Raw genomic sequence first — 14,531 nt, 5'->3', positions numbered from 1 at the left:
GATAGATAATAAGACAGAAAATATCATAATGCCTTTATATAAATCCATGGTACGCCCACACCTTCAATACCCTGTGCAGTTCAGATCACCCCATCTCAAAAAAGATATATTAGAATTGAAAAAAGTACAGAGAAGGGCAATAAAAATTATTAGGGGAATGGAACAGCTTCCATTCGAGGAGAGATTAAAAAGACTGGGAGAGTGCAGCTTGGAAAAGAGACGACTGAGGGGAGATGTGATAGATGTAAATAAAATGATGACTGGTGCGGACAAAAATAAATCAGGAAGTGTTATTTACGTCTTCACATAACACAAGAACCAGGGGTCACCCAATGAAATTAATAGGCAAGGGGTTGAAAACAAACATAAGGAAGTAATTCTTCACACAACACACAGTGAGAATGTAGAACTCTTTGCCAGACTATGTTGAGAAGGCCAAAACTATAACTGGGTTCAATAAAGAACTAGATAAGTTCCTGGAGGATAGGTCCATCAATGACTATTAACCAAGATGGGCAGGGACAGAAACCCCAGAAACCTAACTGCTAGATGCTGTGGCTAGGTGACAGGGGGTGGATCCCTCGAAAACTGCTCTGTTCTGTTCATTCCCTCTGAAGCATCTGGCACAGGCCACTGTCAGAAGACAAAATACTGGGCTAGATGGACAACTGGCCTGACCTGATATGGCCAGTCTTATGTCTTTATGTTCAGGGAGGAACTGGTTAGAATCTGAAGTTCAGCAACTTGTGTGAAAGTGAGCATGACAGATTTTGTGATTCTAAAGGCAGGAAGGAGTGAGAGCAACAGAATACAGACAATGCACTTTAAAAAAGCAAATTTCAATAACTCAGAGAATTGATAGGAATTGGAAGGAAATCTAAGGGAAAAAGGAGTTATAGAGGCAGTTTCTAAAAGAGAAAATATTAAAGACTCAACAGCAACCTCTAGGTAGAATAGTAACATACCAATATAGCTGCATCAGGAGTTCTTTAATAACCTGAAAATCAAAAAGGAATGGTACAAAAAGTAGAAACAAGGACAAATTGATATGGATTAGTACAAAAGAATAGCACAAGCATGTAGGGACAAAATCAGAAAGGCTAAGACATAAAATGAGTTACACCTAGCAAAAGACATAAAGGGCAATAAGATGAGGGTCTGTAAATACATAAGAAGAGTAAGAAGGTAGAAAGTGCAGGTCCAGTATTCAATGGGGAAAAAAGAGCAATAATGGATGACACATAAAAGGCTGAAGTGTTTAAGGCCATTTTTGTGTCAATCTTCACTAAAATGGTGGACTGTGACCAGGTGATTAACACTGTTAACGTTAACAAGGGGGAAGGAAGACAAGCCAGAATAGGGAAAATGGGTTAAAGAATATTTAGATAAGATAGATGAAGTATTCAAGTTGCAAGGGCCTGGTGAAAATCACCCTAAGGTACTTAAGGAAATAGCTGAAGTAATTTAAGGAACAAGCTGAAGCAATCTCTGAACCCTTAGAATTATCTTTGAGAACTCATGGAGGATGGGTGAGATCCCAGAGGACTGGAGAAGGGTGAACATAGCACTTATCTTTAAAAAGGGGGGAAGGAAATTACAGACTAACCAGTCTAACTTCAAAATCCAGAAAGATATGGAGCAAATAATTAAACAAACAATTTGTAAACACCTAAAGGCTAATAGGATTATAAGTGACAGCCAGCATGGATTTGTCAACAATAAATCATGCCAAACCCCAACCTAATTTCCCTTTTTGATTGGGTTACTGGCCTAGTGGCTGGGGGAGGAAGTAGACATAATAAATCTTGACTAGCAAAGCTTTTGACACATTGCCACATGACATTCTCATAAGCAAACTAGGAAAATGGGGTCTAGATGAAATTACTACAAAGTGAGTGCACAACTGGTTAAAAGACCGTATTCAAAGAGTAGTTATCAATGATCTGATATCAGACTAGGAATATGTATCCAGCGGAGTCCCACAGGTCTGTCCTCAGTCCAGTACTATTCAATGTTTCTGTTAATGACTTGTATGATGACTTATAAAATCTAAAATCTCTGGATGACACCAAGCTGGGAGGGGTTGCAAGCACTACGGAGGACAGGATTAGACTTCATAATGACCTTGACAAATTAGAGAATTGGTCCAAAATCAATAAGATGAAATTCAAGAACTACACTTAGGAAATAAAAAAATGAAATGCACAAAGACAAAATGAGGAATAACTGTCTAGGCAACCATACAGCAAGAAAGGGTCTGGGGCTCATGCTGGATCACAAATTGAATAAGATGCAGTTGAAAAAAAGGGAAATTTCACTCTGGGACGTATTAACAGGAGCATCATACGAAAGACACGGGGTGTTTGTCCTGCTCTATTCAGCACTGGTGAGGCCTCAGCTGGAATACTGTGTCCAGTTTGGGGTACCACACTTTGAAAAAGAGGGGATCAGATTGGAGAGAGTTGAGAGGAGAGCAACAAGTGGTAAGAGGCTTAGAAACTTGGCCTGTGAAGATAGGTTGCAAGAACTGGCATGTTTAACCCAGAGATCAGTAGACCAAGGGGGGACCTGATAAAAGTCTTCAAATATTTTAATGGCTGTTTAAAGAGGAAGGCCATCCATTGTTCTCCATGCCCACTGCTGGTGGGATAAGAATAGGCTGTTTGCAGCAATGGAGATTTAGGTCAGATATTAGGAAAAACTTTGTAACTATAAGGCTAGTTCAGCACTGGAAGAGGTTACTAAGAGACTGTGGATTTCCCGTCACTGGAGGTTTTAAAGAAGAGGTCAGACAAACACCTATCAGGAATGGTCTAGGCTTCAGCACAGGGAGATATACTAGATGGCCTCTTGAGATCCCTTCTAACCCTACATTGTTATGATTCTATAAAGCACACATGAAGCACATACACACAACACACACAATCACAGATACACACATACACCTCTTTCTTAAGCCACTAAATTTCCATGTCCCAGGGTCCTCAACAATCAGTTATCCTGTGAGCCAGCTGTCCTCCTGACACTCTCCTGTCCCCATAACCCAGCCAATCATACAGCCCTCCCCACCCCACCCCTGTCTCTGGAGGCCCTGTCAGAGGGGTCAGCGACTCTAGAAGTTCTGACTGGGGTAGTGCCACAAAGGCAGGAAGGTGTCAGGGTTCTCGCCGGAGTGGGTTCTCTCGTGTCTCTTGTGGTGGGAGCTGCGGCTGAAGCTCTTCCCGCAGTAGATGCAGATGTAGGGCTTCTCGCCCGTATGGATGCGCTGGTGCTGGGTCAGGGTGGATTTGTCAGTGAAGCTCTTCCCACAGTCAGGGCACTTGTAGGGTTTCTCCCCGGTGTGGATGCGCTGGTGCCGGGTCAGGTTGGAGCTGACGCTGAAGCGCTTCCCGCAGTGAGTGCATTTGAAGGGTTTCTCTCCTGTGTGGATCCGCATGTGTTTGACCAGGTCCGAGTTCTGGCTGAAGCTCTGCCAGCACTCAGCACATGTGTTGGGAACCTCGATGGTTGGCGTCCGCTTTTTTACCTTGATCTCCTTGGCCTTGGCCACGGTGGCCTCCCCGCTCCGGTGGGAGCACTTGCTCCGGCCTTTGGCGGGTGGGTTACGCAGGTGCCGCTTGCGGTGGGAGCTGCGGCTGAAGCTCTTCCCACAGTCAGCGCATTTGTAGGGCTTCTCGCCGGTGTGGGTGCGCTGGTGCTGTGTCAGGGTTGACTTGTCTGTGAAGCTCTTCCCGCAGATGGGGCACTTGTAGGGCTTCTCGCCCGTGTGGATGCGCTGGTGCCGCACAAAGTTGGAGCTGACGCGGAAGCTCTTCCCGCAGTAGCTGCACTCGTAGGGGGTCTCGCCGGTGTGGATGCGCTGGTGGGTGATGAGTGTGGAGCTCTGCCGGAAGCTCTTGCCACAGTCAGTGCAGATGAAAGGCTTATCACCCGTGTGGATGCGCTGGTGGTTCACCAGATCCGAGCTGTGCAGGAAGCTCTTCCCACACTCGGAGCACAGGTTGGGCCTGTCACCCTTGGGCAGCGGCTGGTAGACCAGGGTCTCCTCCTCCGGGGGGCTGCGCTTTGGCTTCTCTGACTTACGCTTGTTCTTGGGCTTCTTCTTCTCCAGGGTCTTGGCCACATTCCCCTTGGACTTTTTGGGTGACATTTCAGGCTGCTACTTGCACTTGACCCCTGGGGTCTGCGGAGAAATATTCACCTCCTTGTGCTCACTCACAGCGCTGTCATCTGCTGGAACAGAAAGAGAGAGCCCAGGCATTAGCCATTACTTCAGGGAAGGGACTGTCTATTGCTTTGTGTTCGTACAGCACCCAGCATGATGGGCCCCACTGTTGGTTGTATAATAAACCCCTGATTAATAAAAATAAATTCATATCCCAGCAGTGCCTATAGATTTTCGCTGAGATCAGGGCCCCATTGTGCCAGGCACTCCACAGACACACAGTGAGAGACAGTCCCTGCCCCCAAAAACTTCATCTAAATAGACAAGACAAAAGAATGGGGGGGCGGGAAAACAGAGGCAGAGAAACCAGCCCCATGCCACTGGCAGTTTTGCTAGGTATTTATATGGCCCTCATCACTGCAGTATCTCAGCACCTGAACTCTTTAATTTCCCCTCACATAACCCCATGAGGTAGGCCCCTGCCACTGCCCCCACTGTACAGATGGGAACAGAGACACTGATGCCCAGGGTCACACAGGAAGTTGTCCATGCTGGAAACTGTCACTTCCAAAAAATCCTGCTGTGGTTCAACCACAAGTAACTGAGCTTGATTACCAGGGAGGGTCCCTGGCCTGCATGGTGCAGGAGGTCAGACTAGATCAGTGGTCTCCAATCTTTTTATGCCCAAGATCACTTTTTGAATGTAAGGGCAACCCAGGATCTAACCTGCCCCTTCCCCAAAGCCCCACCCCGCTCACTCCATCCCCCCCATCTCCGCTGTTCCCTCTCCCCGACCCTCACTCACTTTCACCGGGCTGGGGCAGGAGGTTGGGGTTCAGGATGGGGTGTGGGCTCTGGGCTGGGGCCGAGGGGTTCGCAGTGTTGGAGGAAGCTCTGTGCTGAGCCTGGGGCAGGAGGTTGGGGGGCAGGAGGGGGTGAGGGGTGCAAGCTCTGGGAGGGAGTTTGGGTGGAGGAGGGGGCTCTAGGCTGAGGCAGAGTGTTGGGGTGCAGGAGGGGATACGGAGTGCAGGCTCTGGGATGGGGTCAGGGCTGGGGCTCGGGGTGCAGGAGGGGACATGGGGTGCTAGCTACTGGAGCAGGCTCAGGGCTGGGGGGCACTTACCTCCTGCTGGGCAGCACTTACCTCTGGCGGCTCCCAGTTGGCGGTTCAGCGTGGCTGCCACTAAGGCAGGCTCCCTGCCTACCCTGGCCCCACACCGCTCCCGCAAGGGCCCAATAAGCCCCTGCAGCCCCTCAGGGGGCGGGGCGCACGTGGCTCTGCACGCTGCCCCTCTCTGCAAGCACCACCCCTGCAGCTCCCATTGGCCACAACTCCCCTTTCTCAGCCAATGGGAGCACCATGCAGGCCAGGGACCCTCCCCGGTAATCAAGCCAATGGGAGCTGCAGGGGTGGTGCTTGCAGGCAGGAGAAGCGCATGGAGGGAGATCCCTGCCCCCCCACCCCCAGGGCTATGGCAGGCGGTCGGGGCAGGCCAGGGAGCCTGCCTTAGCGGCAGCCCCACTACACCACTGGAGATTGTGATTGCCTGGGAGATCCTTTAGGATCGACCAGTCGATCATGATAGACCAGTTGGTGATCACTGGACTAGATGAACACAGTGGTCCCTTCTGCCTTAACATCAATAAGCTGAACACAGTCTATTCCCAGTCCACAGCCCTCCACTAGTCCAGCCCCTCTACCCAGAACTGGAGGACAGGAACCTGAGAGAGAGGAATTGGAAATGTAAAAAAAAATTATAGTAATTTGTTTTAACATTTCCTAGGGTTTTCCCAGCATCCAGCACAAGATAGAAAATCACCAAGATTTTTTTAACACCCCTTCCCCCGTGAATAAACTCCACCAGAGAGGTCCTTTGGGGCCATCTGCCTGTCCCAAGTCAGGGTAAAGGAGGAGGGTTGGGCGTGGGGCTAGCAACTCCACCCTGTAAAAATCAGCTTGCTACAGAAACGCCAACAATAGAGTTAACAGAGACTTTTAGCCTAGAAAAAGAAGGGTCTTCAACTCGAAGATGCATGACGCTGGGTGGTGAAAGCCGCGAGGAAGCCACTAAGCCGATCACCCTTCTTACAACCAGGAGGATTACCATCGGCACATGGAATGTGAGGACCATGTACGAGTCAGGAAAGACGGCGCAGGTTGCAGCAGAGATGAGGAGCAACAACCTGACCCTACTAGGCATTAGCGAGACAAGATGGACGCTACGAGATGAACAGGCAGGTTTCCGGCAGAACAGATCATGCACGGACCAGATAGCAACGCTCCGCATCATAGTCGAGCAGTCTATGGAGTGAAACTCCTCGTTGTACATCAACTTTGTTGACTATGAGAAAGCATTCGATAGCGTAGATCGAGAGACCCTCTGGAAGCTCCTTCGGCACTATGGCATCCCAGCAAAGGTGGTCAACCTGATCAAGAATTCATACGACGACATACACTGTAGAGTAATCCACGGAGGGCAGCTCACAAACAGCTTCCAGGTGCGAACCGGAGTCAGACAAGGATGCTTGTTGTCACCACTTCTAAGACATCCACTTACAAGCGTAGGAATGGAATCCAATGGTCATTGTGGACCCAGCTTGATGACCTGGACTTTGCCGACGACCTTGCACTCCTTTTGCCCCAAGAAAGGAGACCTCAGCACAGTAAACAGCAGATGCAAGAGAAGACCAACGTAGTGGCAGCCACGTCATCACAGGTTGGCCTCAACATCCACAAGGATAAGACCAAGATCCTTAGGATCAATTCCATCAGCAACGACCCAGTCACACTGAATGGAAGCCCCCTGGAAGAAGTGCAGTCCTTCACCTACCTAGGTAGCATCATCGACCAGCAGGGTGGCACAGATGCAGACATCAAAGTAAGGATTGGTAAGGCAAGAGCAGCCTTCTTACAGCTCAAGAACATCTGGAGCTCCAGAGAGCTGTCTTTGGCAATAAAGATTCGACTGTTCAACTCCAACGTGAAATCAGTCTTACTGTATGGAGCTGAAACCTGGAGGACAACCAAAACAACCACCAGGAAGATCCAGACCTTCATTAATAGCTGCCTCAGAAGGATTCTCCAGATCCGCTGGCCAGACACCATCAGTAACATCCACCTCTTGGAGAGGACCCATCAACTCCCAGCAGAGGAAGAAATTAGAAGGAGAAGGTGGGGCTGGATAGGACATACACTACGCAAGCAGCCAACCAACATCACCAGACAGGCACTGCAGTGGAACCCCCAAGGCAAGCGGAAAAGAGGCCGCCCAAGAAATACCTGGCGATGCGACCTTCAGGTTGATAGCAAAAAAATGGGCTATACCTGGAACCAGCTAGAGCGAATGGCCCAGGATAGAAGACTATGGAGATCTGTGGTTGGCGGCCCATACCCCGGTTGGGGTGACGGGCATGAATGAATGAATGATTCCCCCGTGAATAAGGGAGTCTGAATCAAAGCTGCTTTGGGGGATTCCCCTGACACTGTCCCCAGGACAGCACACTCCCGCAACAGCGTGGGGACTAGGCACGACTAATTAAGGCAGGACTAAGAGGCAGGACTAATTCAACCCATCTGTTTGAGCTGAGCAAATCATTCACAATTTCTCACTTCACAGGGCTCAGATATCACATTGATAGGCGCAGTCCAGAACCTGAACAGAACAGTGCATTTTCCCAGTTTTTATGTTCACAAATTGTCCTTGGATGGGCAGAAAAATTCTCAAACCTGCTTGTTCTTCAGAATTAGGAGCACATGGTGACAGCAGCTGCCACAGTAGATCGGAAAAATGGGCCCATCTAGCCTGGTATCCCACCTTCGTGCTGCACTAGTTCATACTAGTAGGCTCTCTGGAGCAGTATCTCCATCTCCCAGCTACCTCACGTCGGACTAGGATCATGATCATGTCAGTGTTGAGTACCAGATAGTTCAGGGGAAGGTGTGAGGAATCCAGTCATGGGCAATTACAGAATAACCTGCACATACAGATACAGTCTCACTAAGACAGAGGTTGATTTTTGCCTTGAAGCAAGAGCATAGATATCCCTTATATACTCTTGCTAATTATGAGTGTTCTTCAGTGAGTAGCTCTGGGCCAATGGATTGTTCTGAATGGCAAGTACTGTCGGTGCAACTCATGCCGATTTTGGTTACTTTGATAAAAAGAATAATTAAAAAATGCTTACCTCTTAGAGCACACAAGTCACATGTTGTTGCTTCTATTTTTTGATTGGATGAGGAAGCTTTTCAAGGCAGGGACAGTATGTCTCTCTGTGTGTACAGCACCCACCAGATTCCAGCAGAATATTATGGCCAATGCTATGAGATGAAATTGACATGGTGTTGGTTAGATCCATGAATCGTCCAAATGGAGAGAAGAGATGATACTATATGACCCCTGCAAGTAACCAGTTATGAACTGCACAATGCACAGTTACCTTTGCATTGACCCTCATTAGCCAAGTACCTCTATGGCATCTATCAGCAAAGAATGTGAGTGCTCCAATGTAGCCTCCCACTCCCGCTGAGGTAGGGAAATGTTATCATCTCTATTTTACAGATGGGCAAACTGAGGCACAGAGAAATGTAAGGCCAGTAATTTCCAAGGTGATGAATGACTTTGGGTGCCCAACTTGCTACCCCTTTAAGGGGCCTGATTTTCATACAGTGCTGAGCACCCACTTGCTGAAAATCAGGCTCTTTTGTGGGGTCGCAAGCTGGGCACTCAGAAATCACTAGTCACTTCCAAAACTCTTGGTGTAAGTGAAGTATCCACGGTAGTACGGCGAACCTCAGACAGCGCTGGACCCAGCCCACCTGAGAGCCCTGCAGAGTCTTAACTCATCCTTCCTGCCAACTGTACAGCAGGGCAAAACTGCAAATTACACAGTCAAACAAATCTTTCCCAAACGCGCTCGGGTTAAAACCCAGACTGAGAACTCGCCTTTCAGAAGCACTGCCTGAGCGCCGGGGAGGGAGGACACCAGGCACAAGAGAGGCACCAGCACAGCCGAGCCGCAATTCGGTGTTGGACCTGCAGTGATGTAACTGGTAATTAGCTCAGCAGCTCCAATGCCTCCGGATGAAATTCACCCCAAGGCAGGGGGTAGCAGGACGCCTGGCACTACTTCAATCCTGCGGTGGGAGGGGGAGCCTGGTGGGGGGGTCAGGGAGGGCAGCAGCTCTGGGACTCGCAGACCCCCGCCCCGCGGGAGCAGAGCTGGGGCGAGGAGGGGCCGGTGGTGCAGAGTCACTTTCCTGCCCAGCCCCAGCCCTTCCCCCGGGTCTCGCCCCTCACCTGCAGGCTTCGGCTCAGGGGCTGGTATCGGAAAGTCCCCCCGGCTGGGCACAGAGGGGCGCCAAGAAAGGGTTCTCCCCGCACACACCCCGCGGAGCAGCAGCGGCTCAGCCTGGAAAGGAATCCGGACTCACAATGGAGGCAGCAGCAGCCTCTGACCCAGGAAGCTCAACCCTGATATCCTGAATGGAGAAATACAGAGAGAGCCACCTCCCCCGGCCTCGCAATAACCAGAGACCTCTAGCGACAAACTCTAGGGGCACCGGCTCCCTACGCTCCCCCAGGGACAGAAACGGGGGGCAGGGGAACCGGCCCAGAGTCATGCGCCCTCATTCCTGACCAGAGAGCTCACAGGCACAGCCCCGCTGGACCAGACCCCAGCGCCAGGTGGAGCCCCGTGTCCAGGCTCCTGCATTGGCAGAACCAGATGCTCTAGAAATGTGCAAGAGCCCTGCAGTAGCAGGCAGATGTGTGAAAACCTGTCCCCTCTCCAGTATTGGTCTCATCCTGGGCTCTAATAGCTAGAGATCGGCTCACGCCCTACACTAGGGAGTTCAGTATCCCTTCAGAAATGTTTGTTGTCGGGGGACCTCTGGATAGTCTTGCTGTCCACAGAAATGTCCAATCCCTTTTGAATCTTGCTAAATTTGTGGCTCTCAACCACTTCCTGTGGCAATGAGTTCCCTGGGTTAATTATATATCGTGTGAACAAGTTTTTCCTGTTAATTGGTTTTGAATTTCTCACCTTTTAATTTTTGTGGTGTGTCCCTTGTTCTTGTGTTATAAGACCGGAAAAACAGAACCTCCTGATCGCCCCACTCTAGATCACTTATTATTTTATAAACTTTGACCCTGCCCCCTTTTACTCATCTCCTTTCTAAGATAACAATCCCAGTCCATTTTCATATGAAGATTCTTCTGGGTCCTTGATCATTCTTCCTGTCCTTCTCTGACCCCCCCCCCCCCCGATTTTGCAGTAACCTGTGAAAACTGGGGTCCCACTACTGCCCATGGTCTTCAGAGGAGGTCACACCATTGATTTATATAAAGGCATTAGAATATTCTCTGTATTGTTCACCATCCCATCCCTTATGCATGCTGACATCTTGTTACCTTTTTTGGCCTCAGTTGTGCATTAAACCAAGCTTTTCATAGAGCTGCCCACAATGGTCCCTTTCTTGGGCTGATGCAGTTCATTCAGAATTCTGATTTAGAAGAGTTTAGAATGTGTCCCTCCAATGTGCATTACTTCACAATTGTCAGAAAGACCTTAATTGGCCATCATGTTACCCATTCCCCTTGCTTAGTTAGGTCCCCAGAAACCTCCAGAGCGAAGAGATCAGAAACAGAGTCCCAGAAAAAGGTGTCCCTTGATGTCATTCAGGGGCCCAGGCAGCCCCGTCAGGACTTGTGGTTTCTGTTCACAGCTCTGGAAGGGGAGTGTTGTCTAGTGGTTAAAGCAGGGAAAGAAATCGAAAATCAGAACTCCTGAGCTCTTTTCCTGGCTTTTGGAGGGGAGTATGGTCAAGCTGTTCCAGCAGTGGCTACAATGAAGCACAAAGAATCGGCACATTCATTCTGAAGGGCGGAGTGGCTACATTTCTGCTTACTGGTATTAGGGACTTGGTTCTTCTCTGTGCTGTCGGAACTGCCTCATCTGAAATGATGCTTGTTTGCCTTTTGGGGTAGAGGTAGGAAACCTTGCTCTGCAATAAGGGCTGGGAAGCACACAGCATCATTCATACCAGTGTGTGGAAGAGCTGAGACTTGAGCTCACAGTCTCCTGGCTCCCAACCATGATCATGATGGGGTGGCCAGGCAACATTCCTCCTGGTAAGAACTGGGGCTTCAGGTCCACGCCAAGAGACCTGGGACCAAGAGGCCTTAGAGGGTCTCCAACGAATTCTGGGAACTGCAGCTCCACAGCATCCCTCTCTGCCCCTCTAGCTCCTACTGTCCACCACAATCATTTGCCCCGCAAGTGTTCTCCTGTGTCTCCACCTTCCCCTGCACCCACCATCTCCATCCCTGCTCCCTCAGTCCCTCTCTGCCTCATAATTATATAGTGGACAGCCACTTTTCCTGCTGGTGGCCAGCTTCCACCCTACAGGGAGCACTGGCCCTCTTTATTAGCTAAACATCCATAAACCCTGCAAGGGCTGAGGAAGTGGCAACCATCTTGACTGAGGGTAGCCAGTGGCTTCTGTTCCACTGAGAACAATGGGGAGGTGGTGAGCAATCTGAAAGCAGGTAGCGCTCTGTGAGTTTGTTCTTAGTTATCCTTAGACAATTAGGTTTAAAAAGACAAATATGTGATATTGTGAGTCACCATAATTTAAATTTTCTTCAGATAATTGCCAACACCCTGGAGCCAGGTTGGAGCCAATTCCCCTAGAGGGGAAAGGGCCCATGTCCCATTCCCCCACCCAGGGTCAGCCAGTTCCTCCACCCTGGGACTCAATTGGAGCCAGTGCCCCTTAGAGTGAGAAGTCCCTATTGGTGAGAAGTGTCCTATTTCCAAATTGCCCTCTCCTGAAGAAATAAGGAAGCTGAAAAGAGAATAGCCCAGTGTGGTTAAATGCCAAGGTAGAAGAGTTTATTTGCGCTCAGCAGGAATCATTCACACAGTGTAAAATCAGCCCATGGGCAGCCAACAGAAAGGAACATAAACAGTGAGGAGGGAATTAGGAGGGAGAAGAGGCAATCTGGGGAGTCAAAGACATAAAGACACATAACCAGAAATTCTTCACTAACCCCAGAAGTAGGAAGGCTGTGCAAGTCAGTGGGCCCATTAGACCTCAGCCCCTCAAATCTTTCCACCCCTCTTAACAGATTGTCTTGTGTCTTATTTCCTATCCTGTTCCCTATTACCCAGGCCTGACCTCTTCTCCCATTGCCTGACACCACTCTCATTTCCTCTCCCTCTATGTACAGGGGCAGCTAGCCTGGCTCCTCCTCATTCCCAGCTACTTTCCAAGGCTGTCAGGCTTGCCATGAAGCACCAAACACACCAGGCGTAGCAGCTGGCAGGCCAGAGGAAGAGACAGGCATGGGAGCAGCCAGCTGTCTGGACCAAAGGCCAGAGTTCCACGTGCCACACTTCCATCATCTGGGTGAAACAAACTCTCTCAGAGGGCAAGGACATTACCAGGAAGCTATGGGGTTTCTTTGCCTCAGGCTCCATCCCAGAGCGTGTTGTGGAGAAACCTACCCCAGGCTCTCTGTGCAGGTAGCAAAGATAAGGCACTGTCAGAGACTGAGGTGTCAAAAGAGGAGGTTCTGGAACAAACATCTTTTACACTACACTAGCGCTGCCTCCCAAACTCCTGAAGGATGCAGCTTAGCCAAAATATTTAAATATAATTTAAAACCATTCAAGTTACCTACTATAAAGGAGGGGCTGAAGGGTGTTGTATTAAAAAAGATGGTAGGGAAGAGGCAGAGATTACAGACCAGCTTCCATACCGGCTACATGGATTGAAACAGGCAATAAAACAATCCGAACCTAGATGAGGACGATATGAGGGGATCTGACCAAAGGAACCTACTGGGATTCTCTAGAGCACCTCAGCAGAACAGTGGATGAAGAAGATCCAGGTGACATCTTTTATTCTGACTTCAAGAAAGCTGTTGGCAAAGCTCCTCCAAGAAGCCATGAAGGGAACCAAGACGTTGTGGGGTGAGTGGTGAAGTGTTGTCATGGATTGGATACTGGGAAAGGACAGGACCCAAAGGGCAGAGCTCAGTGGTCAGTTTTCCAACACAGACGATTGGCAGTAGGCTGACAGTGGGAAGGAGATGCTGAGTGATGTGTGGGAAGCAGCGTGGTCTGACGAATGGAGCACTGGCCTAGGAGCCATCAAATGAAGGGTTTGCTGCTGACCTGCTCTGTAACCTTGGACAAGTTGTTTCCCCTGTGTCTATTTGGATAATAAGCTCTATATACAGACAAGAATATCCAGAGTAAATACTAAACATCTCCAGACAGGTTTTGGAGAGGATATAGGGAGCGTCAGGCTTCGGAACTTAATGATTCAGGGTTAAGAGAAAACTTTTCCTGGAGACAGATAAGCCTGTAACTGCTCACTGCAGAGCTTCTTCACTTTCCTCTGAAGCATCTGGGCTGGCTACTGTTGGACCATGATCTGATCCAGTCTGTTCTTTGGGGCAGGGCCTGTCTCTCACTATGTGTCAGTGCCCAGAACAAAGGGGCCTAATCTTGGTTGGGGTCTCTAGGCACTGATCTGATACCAATAACATATAATATGGAGCAGAGTTATATTATGAAGGTCTATCAGATGCATTTGTACATGCAGACAGCGAGATGTTTAATGGATCTGACCCAAGTTAACCATTTGGAAGGAGGTTAATTAGCATCCCTGATAAATGTGTAACAAACACTTCTTGTGGATCTGCCCACAAAGAATGATGAGGCTGGGGAGGGGAGATGTCTGTCATGCAAACAAACAGCAAGAACTGTTGTGAGGGGTGTCAGTGGATGAGGATCACTAACCCAGGCATATCAAAAGAACTGAAACATTGACAAGGCTCTTGAAATACAGATCACAGCAGGGAAAGGCCCTGGAGGTTAAAGGAAATGGATGGCGGATAGCTGGGCTCTGACAAACAGAATGTCAGGCCTCATCTACACAGGAAAGATTTTTTTGGTATAGGCTAAGTGTGAATTTAAACCAGCATATATATCTCACCATGTGGACAGCTACTCCAGTTAAAGAAGCTTTTTTCTGGTTTAGCTTATGTTGCTTGGGACAGGGTTTAAAATAAGCTGAAAAAAGTCACTCCTATACTGTAATAAAACTGTCCACACAGGAGTTTAACTGATATAATAGTAAAACTTTTATAACTGGTAAAACTTTCCTGTGTAGAGAAAACGATCACCGATGTCTAGAAATTTAACATATTTTCCTTTTAGTCTTCTGTAACTAAGCTGAGAGTACGTCATCTAGTGTAGTTTACAAGCAGTTTAAATCTAGATATGTCATGCAATTCATTTCTTTGGGTTTACTAGAATAGTTTCTCTATTTTGAATATATCTGGTTTGTTTTTAA

At 48.8% G+C, this 14,531-nt stretch overlaps 1 protein-coding gene across 2 annotated transcripts; it reads right to left on the bottom strand.

Annotated features, from left to right (window-relative positions):
* Positions 1-455: 455 nt before the first annotated feature.
* On the bottom strand, positions 456-9,543 carry LOC120383030 (zinc finger protein 501-like). 2 transcript variants are annotated; one of them, XM_039500659.1, is made up of 3 exons: positions 9,463-9,543; positions 8,351-8,483; positions 456-4,233 (listed from the first exon to the last, which is right to left on the bottom strand). In XM_039500659.1, exon 3 carries the CDS (start codon positions 4,148-4,150, stop codon positions 3,113-3,115), a length of 1,038 nt encoding a protein of 345 aa, XP_039356593.1. In that variant the 5' UTR covers positions 4,151-4,233; positions 8,351-8,483; positions 9,463-9,543; the 3' UTR covers positions 456-3,112. The 2 variants fall into 2 exon arrangements, with proteins under 2 accessions (XP_039356593.1, XP_039356592.1); XM_039500658.1 differs by having other exon boundaries at positions 456-4,230.
* Between the last annotated feature and the right edge of the window lie 4,988 nt (positions 9,544-14,531).

The sequence above is a fragment of the Mauremys reevesii genome, linkage group 15, assembly GCF_016161935.1.
Source record: "Mauremys reevesii isolate NIE-2019 linkage group 15, ASM1616193v1, whole genome shotgun sequence".
Taxonomy (NCBI): Eukaryota; Metazoa; Chordata; order Testudines; family Geoemydidae; genus Mauremys; species Mauremys reevesii.
Note: the sequence above shows the minus strand (reverse complement) of the source record. Positions and strands in the feature narration are given on the sequence as shown.

Bases quoted from the DNA above. Each gene is read 5' to 3' on its own strand.
- LOC120383030 (XM_039500659.1), bottom strand. From the start codon at position 4,150: ATGTCACCCAAAAAGTCCAAGGGGAATGTGGCCAAGACCCTGGAGAAG.